This window comes from Siphateles boraxobius, unplaced genomic scaffold (assembly GCF_051911475.1).
Source record: "Siphateles boraxobius isolate OS27281-9 unplaced genomic scaffold, OSU_SipBor_1 113, whole genome shotgun sequence".
NCBI classification, from domain to species: domain Eukaryota; kingdom Metazoa; phylum Chordata; class Actinopteri; order Cypriniformes; family Leuciscidae; genus Siphateles; species Siphateles boraxobius.
In genome coordinates this window covers 317,494-337,675 of record NW_027508715.1, presented here as the reverse complement: position 1 = coordinate 337,675, position 20,182 = coordinate 317,494, and the positions used below count along the sequence as shown (strand labels likewise).

At 36.6% G+C, this 20,182-nt stretch overlaps 1 protein-coding gene across 1 annotated transcript; it reads right to left on the bottom strand.

The window, feature by feature from the left end:
• Nucleotides 1-265: 265 nt before the first annotated feature.
• LOC143707036 (5'-3' exonuclease PLD4-like) lies at nt 266-19,800 on the bottom strand. Its single transcript, XM_077199655.1, has 11 exons — nt 19,623-19,800; nt 19,396-19,468; nt 18,129-18,289; nt 13,214-13,397; nt 11,739-11,859; nt 11,024-11,151; nt 9,943-10,143; nt 8,514-8,653; nt 2,674-2,839; nt 2,497-2,593; nt 266-648 (listed from the first exon to the last, which is right to left on the bottom strand). The coding sequence occupies exons 1-11, from the start codon at nt 19,628-19,630 to the stop codon at nt 449-451; spliced, it is 1,479 nt and encodes a 492-aa protein (XP_077055770.1). The 5' UTR covers nt 19,631-19,800; the 3' UTR covers nt 266-448.
• Nucleotides 19,801-20,182: the final 382 nt, after the last annotated feature.

Sequence of the window (20,182 nt, the reverse complement as noted above, 5' to 3'; positions counted from 1 at the left end):
GAATAAAAGAAAAAAATCAACAAGGAATACCACAATCAACAATAAGTCTGTATTTATATATTAGTAAATAAATTATTTGAGGGGAAAATGCTGATAAAAAATTATGATTTTGTTTATTGTTGTGTATACAATTACAATGAAATACATAAACATTAACAATTAAATTTATATATATATATATATATATATATATATATATATATATATTATATATATATATATGATAAATTTATAATACTTATTAAATTTTATTGAATTACAAAATACATTTTCAAATGAAATGGCCAAAAGGCTTCCCTTATTTAGAGACATGCAAATAATCTGTATATAATGATACAAATATTACCGCCGTTTAAAACATGCGAGATATATGTGACATTTATATTTCGAGTTAAATGGCTAAAAGAATTGCACTGGTGAAATGTTAGTTTGAAGCGTGTTGATCTATCTATGGTGTGGATCTGGAGAAAACACAGTCATGGTTCAGCTTGAGTTCAGCGAGCGGGACGGCAAACGGTGAGTTCCAGTCTCGGTCAAACACTGCATTCAACTGATGATGGAAAGAGTTTCCCAGCAAAGCATCCTGGGATACCACTAAGCCCACTCCGGCAGTGGTGTTGAAGTAGTCAGCTGACCAGTTAGACGTGCCTGAACACACAAACCATATCAAAACTATATATCAGGGTGTTATGTGCAAGTTAATCGGTCATTCTAATAAAAATGTTGCTTATCCGGAAAAAATACATTTTTTGTGGTGTAAATATCATTTATTCTGTCTGTTTCTATCAGCTTTGACATGTTTAAATCTGCACATTTGTGATATTTACTTTTTTTTACCTTTATAAAGGGCTTTTTCTCCCTAATCCTATTAAATGTATGCTTCATCTTTCATTTCAAACTCTTAAATTTGATCAATAAATTAAATTAGAATTATAAGGAAGAATTAAGACACTATAGGGCTTTTACCAAATGGTGGGGGAAAAAATATACTTTTAAACATGAAAGTAAACGGCAGGTGATCATCTTAATGAGTGAGTCATTGAGTCATTCATTCAAACGATTCGTTTGAACTGTTGATTCATTCAAGAATCAGGCAGTTGTTTGTGAATGAGTCATTGAATCGTTGACTCAACCGATTGGTTCGAAACCCTGAATCTTTCAGTGATGAAACACGGTTGCGGTGAGAAGCGTGATATACAGTAGTTCTGCTGTGGAACTATTTTCACTGCTTAAATAGAACAAAACACTCAATATTGCATCTAAAATGTAAGTGACATTAATATTAACTACTTATTTATTGAACTGTCGTATGAAATCAGTCACATTTTCAATCGTGATATTATTTAGGAAAACAGCACCTTTGGTCGTGTGATGTTACTTAACTGTATCATGTGCAATAAATATAAAAACTTTTTATTTTTACCGCAGTATGTTAACTGTGTGTCAGTGGATAATAATATATACACACACTGCTGTTCAAAAGTTTGGGGTCGGTAAGATTTTTAATGTTTTTAAAAGAGATCTCTTCTGCTCACCAACGCTGCATTTATTTGATTAAAAAAACAAACAAAAAAAAACAGTAATATTATAAAATATTATTCCAATGTAAATCACCTGTTGTCTATGTGAATATATAGTAAAGTGTAATTTATTCCTGTGATCAAAGCTGAATTTTCAGCATCATTACTCCAGTCTTCAGTGTCACATGATCCTTCAGAAATCAGTAAAATATGATAATTTTATGCTCAAGAAACATTTAAAACAGTTATTTACATTTATATTTCAGGATTCTTTGATGAATAGAAAGTTCAAAAGAACAGCATTTATCTGAAATAGAATCTTTTGTAACTTTAAACACTACCGTTCAAAAGTTTGGGGTCAGTAAGAATTTTTATTTTATTTTTTGGGGGAAATAAATAAAATAAAACAATACTTTTATTCATCAAGGAGGAATTAAATTGATCAAAAGTGACAGTAAAGACATTTATAATGTTACAAAAGGGTTGATTCTATTTTGTTTTTAACTTTGTTCATCAAATAATCCTTAAAACAATGGTTTTCAACATTGATAATAATCATAAATGTTTCTTGAGCATCAAATCATCATATTATAGTGATTTCTGAAGGATCATGTGACACTGAAGACTGGAGTAATGATGCTGAAAATTCAGCTTTGATCACAGGAATAAATTACACTTTACTATATATTCACATAGAAAACAGCTGATTTACACTGAAATAATATTTTATAATATTACTGTTTTTTTTGTATTTTTAATCAAATAAATGCAGCCTTGGTGAGCAGAAGAGACTTCTTTTAAAAACATTAAAAATCTTACCGACCCCAAACTTTTGAATATAGATTTTTTATAGAATAATTATAGAATATAAAAAATACCAAAGTTAAAAAGAACCCCTTAATAGCTCTTTTAGTATCAACATTTTATTATTTATTTAGTATTGTCACAAGAGTAAAAGCGCAGTGAAATAACTCACCTACATACGCCACTCTATCGGTCACCATATATTTGTTGTGGTTGACTCTGGTATAGGGGATGTGCGACTGGTTTCCCACTGGAATAATAAACAGCCTCTGTGCAATGAAACAGGATAAACAGCATTTAAAAACAGATTTTTATAGGTGACATCCTGCCTTCGTTTACATTGACTCACCACTGCGATGTTGATGTTGTCAGCCGGGGAACGGAGAGCATCTAGTGACCGGAGGAAAGGCCAAACGGACGGGTCAGTGTCTCGACCACAACTGACCAACAGACACACGGACACGTTCCTCTCGATGGCTGAGCGCTTCAGAGCGTCTTCAATGACCGGCCAGTATCTGCACCAACAAACACAGCAATGCAAACGCTCAAAGGAAACTAAATGCATTTTTTGTTTAAAATAGAGATCACAATTCTGAACGGACAACTAAACAAAATCAGTAATTTACTAGAGATTAAAAAATATTTTGAATTTTACAAATGAATGTTTCAATGGCTCACTCATATATACTTCACTTATTTTATTACTGGACAAATCAGCGTTTTTGAACGAATCTCTTGAGTGAATGATTCAATGACTCACTCACAAAAACGTCACTTGTTTTGTAACTGGACGAATCAAAGTTAAGTGAATCTCTTCAATGAATGATTTAATGACTCACTCATTAAGACTTCATTTGTTTCATGACTGGATTGATCAGAGTTTTTGAACAAATCTCTTGAATGAATGATTCAATGACTCACTCATAAAGACTTCATTTGTTTCATGACTGGATTAATCAGAGTTTTTGAACGAATGATTCAATGACAAACACATTTTTAACAGTCACTTGTCGCCACCTACTGGTGTAACCATATAATTTATACAATCTTCATTTAAAGTGTCAAGTTACTTTCAAAAGTTGATTTGCTCTATTTTGATCACTACCGTAGGTCAGTGTTTATTTACAAACTTATTAAACTTTTACTGTCATCAATTGAATTATTGTAATACAGAAATAATGATACTGTGTTGTTTGTGAAGCGGTTTCATATCTATACATGACATTTGCTCTCTCCGGATCAGAACACAGATCTGTGATCAGTTCTCTGTGATCGTACTTGTCAAAGGTTTAAGAGACGCAGGCGAGTCATCATCATTTAGGAATAAGATCAAGTGTTTGAATCGAGATCGCAATCTTCTAACATTATTCGTGCAGCTCTAAAATGCATTGAAATGTCACTGCAGAGATGCTTATTACCAGGGGTGCGCATAACTGGTACGCATGCGTGACATAAAATCAGGAATTTATCAGGAATTGCCTTTGCGTACTTAAAGGGTAACTGTCGCCAAAATGTAACCTAGGGTCTTTTTGTCAATCTACCCGAGGCAAACTTTTGTTTAAAAGTATAATTAAAATGGAAACGCCACTTTTAAGTTTGACCGTATCTTCGTTTTCAGTCAAATTGCCTTTTGAATGGGAGAAGTAACCTTAGGGGCACATATATGATAGCATCAAAAATCGCTATTTTTAAAACACTAAGAAGGCTTGACACAACATGAAACTTCGCTCGAAGTATTACCAGGGGCTCTACACATGAACTCCAGCATTGAAAACATTGTTTGTGTACACAGAGTTTACTAAAAAGAAAGATTTTGAACAACTCGCTGTGTTTCCGTCAGCCGACATTTTATCAGTCAACTGATAAAATGAACTGACTCTTGAGTCTGAATTTTAGTATCGTTTCTTATACGAGGATCCTTTTTCAAATACAAGGTGGTCAATGTTGTTTTTCACTTACGACAAAACAACAAATTATCCGTGAATTTATATGGAACTAAGCTTTAGGAGCTTTCCATCTTTACTCTCCTCCCTGTTAAGTTGCATTCGGAAATCGACTATTTTTGACGTGACGAATCGCATCCCAGCTGACACAGCTACAATGAGTTGTTCAAAATCCTCCCCATGAAGTCTAAAGAACGAAATGGAAATTAAACAATCAAATTACCCTTCAAATACATTTTTTCCAAAGAGGTTTTCTGTCATTTTAAGCTGTTGTTTTCACGCTGATGTAAATTTAAGTGTTCGTTTTTTTTTAAATAAGTTAGGTCTCTAGTTAGTTATATGCTATAAAAACGGGAATGTGACGTCATGATTGACAGCTGTGATTGACAGCTTCTACACTGAGGAGGACAGTTAGGAAGACTGCACTTATTAAGACCACGCTACATGGGGTGAGTACCAAACACCATCTCCTGGTACTCACCTGAGTAACTCAGTGAAAAAGTTGTGCACCCCTGCTTATTACAACTGAATTGAATTTATTTCATAATGGACGAATTTTTCAACAGACAGAGATATGAAACTGAATTGATTTTCAGAGCTAATTTTAGATTTTTATCGTTATCATAATAGTTATCTTCCTTGGTGGGAATGAGCCTTGAATGATGTGGGCCCGCAAACTATTAATGTATTAACAGTTAATATGGGCTTTTAATATCTTATTATTGTGGTTGTTGTTATTGCTGTCATCTTTTTTTGGAGTGAACTCTCCTTATTATAATATTTCAATTTGTATTTCACAATCACTTCATCATAGATAGATATAGTGAGGAATTCAAAATGACCAAATGAATAGTAAGAGCTGGTTTTTACACTGAAAAGCAACGGGAAACGGCCCTAACTCCCGGTTAGCGCGTGGTTTAAGTGCACTACTTCTATCAGTTTCCATTTATTCTCTTCTATCCTGAAAAGTGCTTACTAAACATCTGACTGTAATGTGCTGAAATCTGCCATTAAGATACAGTGTTTCCCATAAACAAGGCCTTCTGGGATCTTCATTCTTCATTCTCCCGCCGGATGAAAGGGACAGGCGTGTGTCACAGTGTTGTTCTTCCCAGAGAAGATAAATATAACTTCACCAGAGCAAATCTGCTTTTCTGCTGCCTGAGCACTTCTAGAAGTCTGGTTTATGAAGGAACACACTCATGTTTACTCAGCAGCAGTTTGTGGCATAAAGATGCTTTACTTTGTAGTTAGATTTGATTAGCACCTTGACAAAACTCTTCTGTCATCATAACTTTTCTTCTTTTTTGACATGAAACGTGTGACATGCTAAACTCTAGTGAAGATTTTTCCTAATTATTTTGCATGCAGCTTTTATGTTGGCATCCTTCTGTCTTCGAGAGACAATGGTTTATCTGCACCCAGGTCAGTCTGTGGTTTGGTTGCAGACTCTACTATGACTGTAGAGTCCGATACGGGAGCGACAGCACCGCTGGCACTTGCTACAGGTGTAAGCAGTGGTGCTGTCAATGGGAACAGGCTGAACACTTTGCTGCCGGCGAGTCCTCTTCTCCTCCCACTGCATTGCTCTTTTTTCTTCGGCTAGTAGGACACCAGTCTAAACGGTGGATCGCCAATTTTCACGGTGCAATGTCACTGCTTTCCAAATCAGCCGGACAGATGCTGCACGTTTTCAAGTCTCGCTTGCAGGCGTCCTTATAGCGCAGGATTGGCCGTCCAGATGGTCGTATTCCTGTGGCAAGCGTACAGAACACCCATTGGGATACGACCATCATCCATCCTGAGCCAGCCAAGTCGCCTCTGTGTAAGTATGGTGTACATACTTTGCATACCTGCATGGGCCAGGATGGCTATGTTTGTGATACGATCCTGCCAGGTGATGCTCAGGAGTCGTCTGAGGCAGCGCATATGGAAGGCATTCAATCTTTGCTCTTGTCGAATATATAGAGTCCAAGCTTCACTGCCGTAGAGTAGGGTGCTCAAGACGCATGCTTGGTACACCTTCAGTTTTGTTTTGAGTGTCAATAGAGTGTTATCCCAAGCCCTCTTTGCTAGTCGAGCCATGGCGGTGGCTGCTTTGCCTATCCTTATATTGAGCTCAGTATCCAAGGATAGGTTGCTGCAGATGGTGGAGCCAAGGTATGTGAAATTCTCCACTACCTCCAGGGTGTGGTCGCTGATAGTGATTTCGGGAGTGGTGTTGACATCTTGCACCATTATTTTGGTTTTCTTAATACTGATGGCAAAGCCAAACTCTGTGCATGCATCTGCAAAACAGGTGATAAGTCGCTGGAGGGCACCCTCAGTGTGTGCAGCAAGAGCAGTATCATCTGCAAACAGCATCTCCCGTATGAGTACCCTGCGGACCTTAGTCTTTGCTCTGAGGCGGGCAAGGTTGAAGAGGTTCCCGTCACTCCTAGTATGGAGGAAGATCCCGTCTTCAGAGTTGCAGAAGGCATAGCGCAGGAGCAGGGAGAAGAACACGCCGAACACTGAGACATTTATTTATTGAATTCAGTTCAATTCTGTTGCTATGTCCAACAAGCGACGCCGCTCACGCAGTGAACAATACAGACCGCACAGACCAGCTTACTTTTGATATGAAACAAAGTCTCAACTTTCAAATTTGGTTATTTTTTTAAAGAAATTTAAACAATAAATACAGTTTTGTGACTCTTTAATGTGTCGTGACAGATCGCTCAGTTAAAGCTGCTCGTGAACCGATCATCTCTTCCTTCTAGTTCATTTATAGCATCAAATAAACATGAATGAACATCAGAAGGAATGTTGTTTTAACCGCGGAAAGACGTCAGTACACTTCGAATCTCAAGTTCAAATCCTCCAACGTTAATCTACTAACTCTCCTGACTGCTTTGTCGGACAAAAATGGCGGATTCGGCGGATGGCGGATTATGATTGGTCAGATCGCCTGTCAATCAAACTCACGGAACTATTGTTTTCTGTAGAGCTGCTTTATAGCTGAATTGAACTAGTTTCATAATTGATAAACTTTATACAGTTATTGAACTGAACTGAATAAACATAGAACTGAATTGAGCTGAATAATGACACTATTGTCTTTTTAGAGCTGATTTACAGCTGAAAATTAATTATACCTCATATTTGATTAAGTTTGTATCATTAATGCTGTTTTCCTGTTTATCACTGTGAAGCTGCTTAAAGGATTAGTTTAATCCTTTTAATCCTCGTTTTTTTTAGCTTTAATCTGTTGGTTGCAATCCACTGCCATTATAAAACCTGGATTTTTTTAATATAACTCAGATAGTATTTGATTTTCTTCTTTCAGACGAATAGTAAGGGCCCTTTCACACCTACCTTGTTTGGTCCGGACTTTCTGACTTTTCAGTTTGGTCCGAATCAAAATTGCAGGTGTGAAACCTCCCCAGGACCACGGTCCGGACCAAACAGATTAAATTTGGTCTGACGAAAAGAGGTAGTCTCGGTCCGGATCAAACTGAACAAAGGTTTGGTTCGTTTCTAGTGTGAAAGCATTTCTGTATGGTTCGGACTTTCAGACCTTTTACAGGAAGTTCCGGTGGTTCCTGCATAGCTGAAAAAACAGAAGATGGCAGGAAAAATGAGCCGTACGCACATGGGGAGAGGAGGAGACGAGGTTTTTAATTGAAGTATGGTCTGATGACATAATTAGAAGTCAACTGGAAAAAATTCACAAAAAAAAGAGCTCGCATGATTGCTTGCAGTCTTCTCCTCCTTTCCTGCCGGCGACGATAAAATGTTCAAACGACGAGGACGTTCATTTGGCGAATTTGAACTAGCCTTGTGTATAGTTGGTGCTGCAGGTAATTATGCCATAAAAATAACAATACAGTTGCAACGATAAGCGTCTGTTCATTCATAATGTCAAAGTTACCCGCCGCATTGACAACACGCTGACGTCAGACGCACGTCCATTTACAAACCAATCAATGTTGAGATGCAGCCCACAGCGTAAAGTTCTTTAGTGCGCTCGCATAATTGCAGTGTGAAACCAAACCAAAACTTTCTGAAAGTATAAAATGTGTCAAAATGTGAACTTTGGTTCGGACCTTGGTGCGGACTTTCAGGTGTGAAAACGCCCTTAGATGACCTGAGGGCGAGTTAATCATGGGGTCATTTTCATTTGAAAGTGAACTACTCCTTTTAAACGATCTGTGTTTTACGTATAAGCCCTATGGAAATAAAGCTGACTTGACTTGAAACTCACCCGTGATGATGGAAGTACTTGGAAGCGGGATAAAACTCCATGACTGCCACGTGTATGAAGTCCCGCGCGTCTCCGATGGCCGACAGAATGGCATCAAGGTCTCGGGTTCGAGAGACCGGACAGAACGCAGGCGGAGAGGCCTGAGGAAGAGGAGAGATGCATTTATTTGATTAAAAATGTAGTAAAATTGTGAAATATTATTAAGATGTAAATCAGCTGTTTTTTATGAAAGTGTAGTTTATTCCTGTGATCAAAGCTGAATTTTCAGCATCATTACTCCAGTCTTCAGTGTCACATGATCCTTCAGAAATCACTATCATATGATGATTTAATGCTCATAAAACATTTATGATTATTATCAGTGTTGAAAACAGTCGTGCTGCTTTGCATTTTTCTGGAAACTGAGATACATTTTATTTCTTAGGATTCTTTGATGAATAGAAATTTCTACAAGAACAGCGTTTATTTGAAAATAAAATCTCTAGCAAGATAAATGTCTTTTGAACAATTTAATGCATCCTTGCTGAATTAAAAAAAAAAAATCTTAAAGATAAGTGCATATCACCAGTTAATTTGCCAACATTTCACAATTTTGAGACTATTGGATTTCATTTATTTTATTTAAATTTGTTGTAGTGTACTGAATAAATATTGTGTGAAATAAATGCACATCTCATTTGCAATAAATATTAACATCAAATCATCGATTAGTCTGTAGATATCAGTATCAGTCATTAAAAACCCAGGAACAGGATGACATGATTTTATAAAACAACAACATCATCACTATAGTAAAAGGTGCAGATATTCAATAAATTTTAACATTTATTAATACTACCTTAATAGGCAATAACCATTATAGTGTTTAATTATATTTTTATTTTGGTTGTGATTTTTTTTGTTACTTTTTATTTTATTTATATATTTTTATTTACCCTTAATTTATTTTTGCTTTGATTTGAATAATTTTAATACTTCAAGGCAACATTTCTAATTTAATTTTTTTATCTAATATTTATATATTTTTCCAGCTTTATTTCCCTTACCGAAAATTATTTTCAGTAGTTTAACAATAACAACTGACTGCCAAGCAACATCATTATAAAATGTTTCAAACGTCTTCAAACACGCCTCATCCAATCAGAACTAGTGACCTCATGTAGCTCCGCCCCTTTTCAGCGCTGCGCTCGTTGTGTTCCGTTTGTTATTTCCACAGCATGAAGAAAAGATCTTACAGATTTATGAATGATCCACTCATATTAAAATCTTCCTTTCAAACTGACATGTGATATTGCAGAGTTAATGAAAGTTATCCTCAGCATTGTAATGTTTGAAGCATAAGTGAATCCGCTTGTTTCTCAGGCGCATCTCTAAAAGCCTGACTGAATCTGTGTTTGTGAGCCGTGATGATCTGAGCGAGTGTAATCACCGTGATATAAACTCGACTGGCTACACCGCTGAGGTTGAGTGGCAGCGGATGCTCCTGGTTGATGAAGGTTTGGTAGGAGGACGGCCACGGATCCGGGATAGACGTGTTGGACCGACCCATGACCCAGTACGACTGGAAGATCTTGTGCAGGTCAGCAGCCAAAGCACTGGAGTTATAGATCACCACACCGAGCTCTTTCACCTGGAGAGGTTTATCACACACACACGTCACAATTAGAGACCACTGAAAATATCACAACTTTCAAAACATCTTCCATTTAACACTTTTGCAACTATATGGACATTTTTATCTTTTACAGTTGTTGTTTTTAATCATTTTGACAGTGTTAATGCCAACTGCATGCATTTTGGCACAGGTGTGTATTTTTATTGGAATTTTACTACTTCACCCCCATGGACCTTGTGGACAGAAATGTCCCCATTGAAACCAATTTTTAATCTCAGGGCCATTTACTGCAACTACAAAATGATGCAACCTTCTGCTTATGCATATTATTGAGCCAATTAGATAAATTTTGCAGCTATAATTGTGTGATTGTGTTGGTATGGATGTTAGAGTGTGGTTTGTATGTGTGTTATAAAAAAATTTTGTGTGCATGTAATATTTGAGAGAGGAAAACTCTGCAAACCACAAATCCGAGTTTTGCTGCATCTAATGGGGAAAACCTGTTACTGCGGCCAAACAAAATCTCACTGAAAGCTAATTTTTTGATATATCAACCTCAAATCTGGAACACAACTTTGATTTTGATTTTCTAGCAGTTTTAGAGTTAACCAGGTTTCATAAAATATATATTTTACATAAAATAAATGTTCATAAATCATTTTCATAAACACCTAAAACTTTTTTGGGGTTTCACTTTTTAAACTTTTTTTTCTTCAACAGTAACCTACCCAAGGGTCTTTGAAATGAGATCAAACTTAAGTCTGTGCTCCTAAGCTTAATTGTTTTGACAGCTTCTTTCTAATGAACATGGAAGTGTATATTGCGAAAACTGGAACTAATTGCTGAAGCTCGTCTACTGTAAATCACTTAAATGCACGAATGCAAATGTCGTTGCCTGCGTTAAAGATCTCCAGTCCATGTTGGCGCTGCCGATGTAAACGTGTTTCCCGTCCACAATCCAGAATTTAGTATGAAGGACTCCTTTAGTCAAGCGGCCGAAGTTCACTCGTCGTATCTGTATTCCTGCATGAAGAAACACACAGTTAGGACAAAAGGAAATAAGGATTCATTTCAGAAGTTAATCAAGAGTAGAAATATAGAAGTGTTGAAAAAAGACTTGACTAATTATTTAAAGTCCCCCTGGCCTGTAGTCAATCATTCTGTCCCTTAAAACTTTTTAAATAAGTAATTCTGGTGATCAAAGATGAGTTTTTTCCTTGGAAAAAAACCGTCATGCCTTAAAATAGCTTGAATGTAACACTTGCCTCATTTAGTATTCGCGGTTCTATGAATATGCAAATGAGCCCCGCCTCCACTCACTCACTCACTCACTCAGAGATCCACTCGTTGACGGTCACACGTTGATCTGATTGTTCAAGGTAGTTTGTGACGTCAGAAACACCAGCGATTTCAGAGCGTGTTTTTGAGACTGTCTTTGGTTCACTGCAGTTTTAAGGAGAAAATACTCAGCAATGCTGTCGACTTATGAATTTACACATGGTTTGTCTTAAAGCGTTTTAAAAACACCACATAGACAAGCTGGATTTTCACCACAGGGGGACTTTAAGATAAATAATCCATGTCTTTATATGGAAGGCAGAATTCCCGACCGTTTTCTTTCAGGACTTTTAGGTCTGTTGAATTGAGAGCCACAGTCGGGATGCTGGTCACCACTCGCACAGACACGTTTCTAGACGGTAAAGCTCTGAACTCCTCTAAAATCTCTCTGCCCTGAGACACAAACATGACGTTGACAATCAAAAAGGTTCAATGTGAAGGTAATATGATGCCATAAAGAATCACATGCGCAGGGTAAGATTTGTGAAAGTTTTTATAAGATTGCAGGCTTAAATTGTCCAGGAGAAGATGTAAAACGCCTTTCAAGCGTAAGAAAAAAAAATATGTGCAGCATTCCATTGTTATTCGTATAAGTGTAATGCATGTATTGTGAAACTACAGCTTGATGCTAACGCAAAATAAATATGATCTGTATTCTTCTGACTTCCATTTTTCCACACTTACACTTTTTTCCCCCCACAAATACGGCCAAAAGCATTGCAAGCCTGTGAACAGCAATTTGCAAGGGAAAAAAACAGAGTCAGGAACTGCAAAACCGATTGATTGGGTAAAACAAACGTTTGTGTAAAAAAATAAACTGTTGCAAATGTCACAGGCCTCATTGACACTGCAGGTCTTGATGCCCAATTCTGATTTGGTGCCTAGATCCACGTTCTTTCAATTGTGACCCATATCCGATTCATGCGTTTACACTTGCCATACTATCTGAAACGGCACGCATGCTTAAAGGGGGTTATTGCACAGATGCACGAACACGAAATATGCTTGATGCTAGCTTTGAGATATAAGGTAGATATGCTTCAGTTATTGTGTGCGAGAGACATCTCAGGACTGGCGGGAACATACAACACGATCTCATGAAAGTGCGTATCTAATACAATATCACTCATTTTATTTCTCGTGCCATCTATACGCCAAAAATAGATTTTGCGTGCATGATACGCACTGTAAACCCCTTGGGTAGGATTAAGTGCGTGTGTACATCCGATCTGTGTCACATATGAGCAAATCAAAATCGGGTCACATTTCACTGAGAGTGTAAACGAGGCCTAAATGACTTCTTGTGTACATGACACAAAAAAAGTTTCCGAAATAACATGATTTTTACAGTTGCGTCTTTCTTTTAGCTGCGCTTACAGTTTTGGCACGATTCTCTCTCATTGAGTTTTGCAAGTGCGAAGGGAGGGAGGGGGGGGGGGCATCTTCATAATGTAGCCAATCAAATGAGGAGCTCGCTGACTCACGATTTACTCTCATCTGATTGGTTCAATAAACATGCCAGTCGCCAGAACACATCTTTATCTTCTTTTGACTCAGCATCGTTCTCAAAATGGTACTTTTAATGCAAACGTTAAATAAATAATGATTGCTTAACAAGCACGTTCACAAATCTTACCCTGCGCATGCGATTCTTTATGGCATCATATTACCTTCATAGTTCAAAAGCACCAGTATTTCCACATGCAGACATGAGTTTCTAATAGTGCTGAGTGTGAATGAGTCTCACAGCTCTGTCGGTGCTGGAGTTCACGTTGATGTCGTTAGCCGTCAGAGACCAGTAGAAAGAAGCCACGTCGATTTGTTCGGTGGCCGAAGACAGAAGATCCTTCCAGGCTTCAAACAGGCTTGTTCCAGCGCTGGCGTTTCTCCCGTAATCCATACCGAGAGGGAAACTCTCAACGAGAACAATCCTGGGAGAAAATAAAGCAGCGGTCACATCCTGAACAGACCAGATCAAGGCACAATAACATGACATTTTCACATTTCCACGAGTCATGACTTCTACGAGTGAATCTACTTCCAAAACAAGAAAACCGTGTTTTCTGCCTCACTATGAAGAATAATTTAATAATTAAGATCAAGACACTGAAATTACATGCTTAGAAAGAATTATTAAGTATTAAAATAAACATTACCTGAAATAAAATTAAAAACAATATATATATATATATATATATATATATATACGTATACAGGTCCTTCTCAAAAAATTTGCATATTGTGATGAAGTTCATTATTTTCCATAATGTAATGATAAAAATTTAACTTTCATATATTTTAGATTCATTACACACCAACTGAAATATTTCAGGTCTTTTATTGTTTTAAAGGTGCAAAACGCAAGTCTCTGAGTTTTTGCAGAACTACGCCCCCTCTGGCGACAAGCGAAACTGCAACCAGAGTTGTGCACGCTCATGGACCACACGCCGCACAGATCTTTGGTGTACAGCCAAAATCTCTTCAGTGGTAATAAAGTTATAAATCTGCAAGTCATTTCAAATATATGGAAGGAAAGACAGTAAATTTGAGTAAATTACTCTTATGTGTGAGGGGAAAAACAGGGGTAGTAGAAAACTTTGTTTATGTTTTTACTGTATCCACCTATGATTGTATTGTTATGAAAACACATTCATAAACAATATAATTGATTACTTCGCAAAAGCTCAAAATAATAATCATACCATACACGGTTGGTCAACAACGTTCACTCAAATGTCTCAAGGTAATAAACAATCAAATGTCACCATGACGTTTTCATAAAAGCCAAACAGGCTAATCCGCCGAAGACTTGCGGGGTTCAGCCTGTTATTGATCTGCTAAGTAGAATATTCCAATAACAATACATCCTTTTTCTGTTATAATTTACTCAAAATTTCTGTCTAATTATCGGTCATTTTTTCAGCATGTTATATCACACTCAAGAATCTTGAACTGTTTTGCTAATCACTAAACTACATGTAGCGCTGATTTATTTAGTAGATATTTTGACAGGGACAATACACACTGACAAACATTAATGTGAAATGTGTCAATACTTTATTTAGTAAATAGTTAGTCTGCTAAACAGTATGAGTAAAGTAAAAATATTTACCCCTTTACCATTGTATTTCCCTTCCTGCAACGTTCAGAATAAAACATGTATTTTATCACAATACCAAAATATTTTACGTTTTCCTCGTTTTGATAGAATACGAGCTCCCACATACCTCATATATACTACATACAAAATGTACCACATTCACTGGAACAATTTGCTATTTTTACCGAAAAATACAATATAGCCAATGCAACGGCGTTCTTCCTTGTTGGTCAATGACATGAACACCTTAGCATGTTAGCAATGGACACAAGGCTAACGTTAGGTAGGACATACACGTTAGGTAGGACATACACAAAAACATAGTTAGCATCTTTTATTGGATATGTTTTATGTTTCATGTTGTACTATTCTTCCGAACACAATTCCTAGTTTATGAAACTGTTCACTAACAATGGTAGTAAAACCAATTCTGATTGTACATGTATCTAGGTTACGCTAAAGCATTACACATTTTTACGCATCGTCATTTGTTGTCATACATAGATTGGCTGTATCAAACATTAGAGACTGGGCTATATCTTACCGTTTTATCAAGAAAAAAGCCAACTGAGGATCCCGTTTGAGACCAAGAGCAGACCGCAGATCTCTCCATTTGTTGAATGCCTTCCCGAGGTAGACTCTCGTCTTACTCCGACGCCTGTCTGACTCCAATTTGGACCTTTTGGTGGCACTAGACAAAACATTTCTTTTCTTTACTTTACGTGGAGTTTGCGTTGGGGTTTGGAACGGACTACAAGCCGGTCTCTTTGAATCCATCTTCTACCTTTGACGCATGAGTTGTCTTCGCTGATGCGGAAAATGGCGGCGCCGGCGAATACACAAACCTGCGAGACATAGCCTGGTGAGCGTGAACGCGCATGACGTCACGCCCAGTCTCAAATTCGAACCCGAATCCCTCTTATTTATTTTACTGTACAGGATGATAGAGGCAATTGCAGTGATCAGAGAAGGACTCATTCAGCCCATCAGGCAATTGTTTATGCATGTATGGGTTAGAAAACGTGTATTTTTAACATGAATTGTTGCGCAATGCACCTTTAATACTGATGATTTTGGGATACAGCTCATGAAAACCCAAAATTCCTATCTAAAAAAATTAGCATATCATGAAAAGGGTCTCTAAACGAGCTATTAACCTAATCATCTGAATCAACTAATTAACTCTAAACGCCTGCAAAAGATTCCTGAGGCTTTTAAAAACTCCCAGCCTGTTTCATTACTCAAAACCGCAATCATGGGTAAGACTGCCGACCTGACTGCTGTCCAGAAGGCCATCATTGACACCCTCAAGCAAGAGGGTAAGACACAGAAAGAAATTTCTGAACAAATAGGCTGTTCCCAGAGTGCTGTATCAAGGCACCTCAGTGGGAAGTCTGTGGGAAGGAAAAAGTGTGGCAAAAAATGCTGCACAACGAGAAGAGGTGACCGGACCCTGAGGAAGATTGTGGAGAAGGACCGATTCCAGACCTTGGGGGACCTGCGGAAGCAGTGGACTGAGTCTGGAGTAGAAACATCCAGAGCCACCGTGCACAGGCGTGTGCAGGAAATGGGCTACAGGTGCCGCATTCCCCAGGTCAAGCCACTTTTGAACCAGAAACAGCGGCAGAAGCGCCTGACCTGGGCTACAGAGAAGCTGCACTGGACTGTTGCTCAGTGGTCCAAAGTACTTTTTTCGGATGAAAGCAAATTTTGCATGTCACTCGGAAATCAAGGTGCCAGAGTCTGGAGGAAGACTGGGGAGAAGGAAATGCCAAAATGCCTGAAGTCCAGTGCTGCTTCTCTGTAGCCCAGGTCAGGCGCTTCTGCCGCTGTTTCTGGTTCAAAAGTGGCTTGACCTGGGGAATGCGGCACCTGTAGCCCATTTCCTGCACACGCCTGTGCACGGTGGCTCTGGATGTTTCTACTCCAGACTCAGTCCACTGCTTCCGCAGGTCCCCCAACGTCTGGAATCGGTCCTTCTCCACAATCTTCCTCAGGGTCCGGTCACCTCTTCTCGTTGTGCAGCGTTTTTTGCCACACTTTTTCCTTCCCACAGACTTCCCACTGAGGTGCCTTGATACAGCACTCTGGGAACAGCCTATTTGTTCAGAAATTTCTTTCTGTGTCTTACCCTCTTGCTTGAGGGTGTCAATGATGGCCTTCTGGACAGCAGTCAGGTCGGCAGTCTTGCCCATGATTGCGGTTTTGAGTAATGAAACAGGCTGGGAGTTTTTAAAAGCCTCAGGAATCTTTTGCAGGTGTTTAGAGTTAATTAGTTGATTCAGATGATTAGGTTAATAGCTCGTTTAGAGACCCTTTTCATAATATGCTAATTTTTTTAGATAGGAATTTTGGGTTTTCATGAGCTGTATCCCAAAATCATCAGTATTAATACAATAGAAGACCTGAAATATTTCAGTTGGTGTGCAATGAATCTAAAATATATCAAAGTTTAATTTTTTATCATTACATTATGGAAAATAATGAACTTTATCACAATATGCTAATTTTTTGAGAAGGACCTGTATATATATATATATATATGTATAATACGTTTTTATTATTAGGGTTAATTTTGTTAACTAAATCTAAAATCTTAAAAATATATATATATTTTTATTACTTGAAATAAACATTAAGTGAAATATATATACAGTATATAAACTTATTATTATTAAGGTTTTATTAGGGTTATTTTATTGATTATTTTAATATTATTAGTAGTGTTATTTGCTATTATTAGTTATATATTTTTAGGGTTTTAGTTAACAATAACAAATTTAATTTGTTACTTGAAATAAAATGTATGTTTTAAAAAAAAAAAATCAGGTAGTTGCCATGGCAACCTTTCTCATTTCTCACAAGCACTAAAATAAGTAAAACTAAATAAACTAAAACGTAATAAAACGATATAGACATTTTAAAAAATAACAAAATACACAAACATTACTAAAACTTTAATTTAAATGAAAATAGAAAAAAAAATCTAATTCAAACTAGAATATATCAATGATACTAAAATAATACTGTCTCAAAGTCTATTGAAGCATTGAATTTATGTCAGTTAAAATGTTTTATGTCAAAAAAAATCAATTTTTCTGTATCAATCTAAAATATTTCAGTCTGATATAAATATTTCAGCTGAATAACCAGAGTAATTATGAATTTAGAATAAATATGAAGTTTCCATATAAAATAATTAAAAAATATAAAATTTATACTATTTGAGTTTTGCAAATGGCAAAGCAACTACAAACTACATTTGATTGGGAATAATATTTCAATTGTCCACTGATATTTCAATTGTCCACTGATATTAGTCACATATACGTCAAAGAAAGGTGAAGACGTGAACAGTTTGATGATAATAAAATTGTGGTTGTATCTGGTAATTGTGGTTGTAACTTGGGAAATTCTTATAAGTTCAATGAATTTGAATCTAAACTAAAGGTCAGCTCTCATGTAGTCAACAAAATCAAAAGACAAAGAGAAGCTCGTCATAGACTCAAGAAGTGCTGAAGGTGACAGGAAGTGAAATCATTAAAACAGGAAGTTGGCGCACCTGCTGTGCTCATTGACGGTGTAGTTACAGCATGCCGTTGTGTGATGGGGACTCAAATCATCTTCATTCTTTAATTTCTCTATTACCACGATGGCCAATAAAATCCCTAAAACGATTAAACATCCAGTGGCCAACAGGGCAGAAACAGAGCACTTTGATTTCTGCAAACAGAAAAACACAACGTCCATATTAGATATGAATCATCAAACCTGTAGATGAGATAACATGCTCTTTAAAGGGTCTATATGTAGAATTCAGAAACCCTTGTAATTAGCGATATAATTAACGAATATCTTTGCAGCGATATAGTTAACGAACATCCCGACACCGTTCTCGCTGCTGAAGAACGATGTTTAGATGATAGTAAATTGTGACTGAGGCTGTCAGTCTCTTAACTTTCTGCCTTGCATTTGGTACAAAATAACATTAAGTAAATATCACTTTTAATTTGTAATTTGAGACTACTAGATTGTGTTAGACTTTAATTTACTTTTATACTCCTTTCTGTGCATTTGAGTGTAAATGCCTTTTCTATATTAGTCTTATATAGTTAGAGGGTTAGTAGGATATATATGCTCTAAAAACATATGTAAATTCATATTTTGTATAATAAAGCAATGAAAACTGATGTGTGCATTTAATAAATTATTGCCATACAGGCTAATTTATCTATTATAATTAGATGTGTGATTTTTAAAACAAGTAGAAAATGGGTTTATAGCACAACATCGTTATCCAACTGAAATTAACGTTTCAACGTTAGGAAAACAAACAAATTGCGTCGATTTTCCATTAGTTTTAAAAGGCGTGTCTGACTCTGACGTTGGTAAAATGTTATTTCGATGTTCGATACTTGTTCGTTGTTTCGATGTCACGAGAAAAGTCGTTTCTATTCAATGTCAGTTTGCTAACTGGGTATGTAAATATGTGCTGGGCTTTCTCAATAACTAAAACAACAAAAATGACAGAAAACATCTGATCATAGCGATGTGAATATGTTTGAACCAGATCTGCGATTGACCGACATAACGTCGACAGATGAGGTAATTAAAAGAGATGTTCTCGGGAGCGCGCGTAACCGTCACATCATTTTGATTTTCCCGGCAAAAACGTCCCGAGTCCTTCACATAAAAATCAGTCTATACCGGCTTTCAAAGTCACCCTAGGGGTCTCGTTTTTTAAGTTTCATTACAAGCTGTTCACAAATTGGCAATAAAAAGGTGACTATGATAATTATTACACACAGCCCCTTTAAAGCATCCCTTACCTTGGTATTTGACACATAATTGTCATGTAAGCTCTGATACGTCCGTTTGTGAACATCTCGTAAGCGTGAAGATCTAAAAGTAGAACATGTAAAAGCTGATTGACATCGACTAACTGTTCAGAGAAAGAGTTGGTACAAGCATCATTCAATCTACAGCTGAAACGTGTTTATATTTCTATAAATCAACACAAAACACAGTTATACGAGATGAAGTGCAGTGAACTTACTCAGACATGTTGAGCAGGTGTTGATTTCTTGAGTGAAGTACAAAGGGAAATACTCAAATAGTCATTAGTTCCTCATTCGCTTTCCATTTCTGTTTTTTTTTTCTTTTAATGGCTCTAACACTTATGTCATGTTAAAAGGGATTTCAAACATCTATAAATCACATCTTAAATATTATTAACTGACAAACAAGTTTTCTGAAAATATACACTGGTAATAATTACAATTGTATATACACATGCTCTACAAACATGGTATTATCAAAATAAATGAAATGCTCTTAAAAATTATTAATAGCTTCTGCTGTGCTTAAACACACTAACATCAAAAACAAATACTTTAATAGAAGGAAATCAGATTCAATATAAGACAACTCAAAGCACATTTATGCATCAGAATTGGTTTTAAAATATGAATGTTTGTATAAAATTATATAAAGAGGATCACAGTTAAAGGTTGATTGCAGATTTTAAGGCAGCATTTGTTAATAAACCACACTGAAAAATATTTGGCATAGGATTAAATAAAAACAATTTTCACTCAGAAATTGCAAGTAAATTTC

What these genes read in the sequence shown, in the direction of transcription:
- LOC143707036 (XM_077199655.1), bottom strand. An exon ending in ACCGTCAATGAGCACAGCAG is followed by an intron (nt 13,398 to 18,128) that starts GTGCGCCAACTT and finishes ATTTTCTCCCAG; the next exon opens with GATTGTTCTCGTTGAGAGTT. An exon ending in ACAACATCAACATCGCAGTG is followed by an intron (nt 2,594 to 2,673) that starts GTGAGTCAATGT and finishes TTCATTGCACAG; the next exon opens with AGGCTGTTTATTATTCCAGT.